Source organism: Vigna unguiculata, chromosome 4 (genome assembly GCF_004118075.2).
Source record: "Vigna unguiculata cultivar IT97K-499-35 chromosome 4, ASM411807v1, whole genome shotgun sequence".
In the NCBI taxonomy this organism is placed as follows: Eukaryota; Viridiplantae; Streptophyta; class Magnoliopsida; order Fabales; family Fabaceae; genus Vigna; species Vigna unguiculata.
The window spans coordinates 3,132,308-3,133,849 of NC_040282.1; the positions used below are offsets into that span (position 1 = coordinate 3,132,308).

The window sequence follows — 1,542 nt, forward strand, 5'->3', positions numbered from 1 at the left end:
ATCTTCAATTTTTTTATCCAAATACTATTGATAAAGATCCTATATTTGCATGGTTAAACAATTATAAAGTGTTGGATTACAACATACTACTATTAATTTTCAGTACTATTATCAAATGGTGTTTAGGTTTTGCTTTTTGGTCAAAAAAAAAACTGTTTTAAGTGTTCTATTAAGCTAGAAACAATATCTTTGAATGAAATAATTGTAAAAATTAGGGTAGTGATTAATTGAACAATATATATATATATATATATATATATATATATATATATATATATATATATATATATATATATATATATATATATATATATATATATATATATATATATTGGCATTGCTGTTTGCTCCAACATTCATCCAAATGAGGTTTTGCAGATTATATAAAACAAATGGCATTGGAGCTAACGAAGAAAAGACAAAGAAATTAACCGAGTCTTGGTTATTAGTTTTGCATATAAAAGGGATTTTTTAGTGCACAAGATTGTAAGAAGAATAGCTTAATTTGAAGCAAACATGGTGTCAAAACCTGTGGCCAACTCGATGCTTTTTCTGAGGATTGTTGCTCTTGCAGCCTCAGCTGCATCTGTAGCCTTACTGTTTACGAACAAAGTCAAATTTGATGATGGAACGAAGCTCAGATTTCAAGATTTCTATTCATTCAGGTAAGAATTCTGCATTCAAGTGCATTGAACGTATCGATTAGAGATAAAACCAATTTAAAATATGTATATGACTCCGAATCTCACTTTATAAGTCGATTTTGTGAAATAAAATTAAACTTAAAGTTATTTTCTTAACAAAATTATATTATAATTACTGTAAAACTCCATTTATTACATGAAAAACATTCTATATGGAGCTTATTAAGAGATTTTTTTACGTAACTTTCGTAAATACAGAAAGGGAAAAAACATACATAGTTTAATTTAGAGGCAAAAAATAAATTTCATAAATCTTATAGTGTAAATTTCTAACATGCATAAATAGTTAGAAAATGCATATAAACCAAACTCTAATATAATAATTTGTGAGTGAAAATAACCTTAATTTGTTGAAAAATGCAGGTATGAAGCAGTGGTTGGAATAATTGGTGGTGCATATTGTATACTGCAGCTACCATTTGCCATATATTATGCAGTAAAGCAGAAGAGGTTGATACGCAATGGATTCTTACCTGAATTTGATTTCTATGGAGACAAGGTCCTAAATTTTCTTATTTTTGTTTTCTATATCCTCAAAAATTTAATTAAAATTATTTTAAATACTAAAAGTTGTGTGAAATTGCAGGTAATTTGTGTTCTTCTGGGCACAGGAGTTGGTGTAGGGTTTGGAGTGTGTTTGGAATTTAAAAAGTTCTTTGATGACATATTTGACTCTGTGGGTACCCCAAAGAGTGACCCTACAAGGAAGACATATGACAAGTTTTTTGTTCGAGGGATTGTGGCTTCTGCTATTCTCCTTGTTGCATGTCTTTCTATGATCATTGTTTCTCTTATTTCCTCCATCAATCGAAATCGAAGCAAAGGCATTTTTAATTAG

General features: G+C 28.6%; 1 protein-coding gene across 1 annotated transcript; it reads left to right on the forward strand.

Moving 5' to 3' along the window:
• Positions 1-516: 516 nt before the first annotated feature.
• On the forward strand, positions 517-1,542 carry LOC114182030 (CASP-like protein 4D1). The gene is made up of 3 exons (XM_028068771.1): positions 517-665; positions 1,068-1,203; positions 1,291-1,542. Exons 1-3 carry the CDS (start codon positions 517-519, stop codon positions 1,540-1,542), a joined length of 537 nt encoding a protein of 178 aa, XP_027924572.1.

Bases quoted from the DNA above. Each gene is read 5' to 3' on its own strand.
- LOC114182030 (XM_028068771.1), top strand. From the start codon at position 517: ATGGTGTCAAAACCTGTGGCCAACTCGATGCTTTTTCTGAGGATTGTT. The intron at 666-1,067 runs GTAAGAATTCTG...TGAAAAATGCAG, and splicing joins CAAGATTTCTATTCATTCAG to GTATGAAGCAGTGGTTGGAA. The intron at 1,204-1,290 runs GTCCTAAATTTT...GTGAAATTGCAG, and splicing joins TTGATTTCTATGGAGACAAG to GTAATTTGTGTTCTTCTGGG.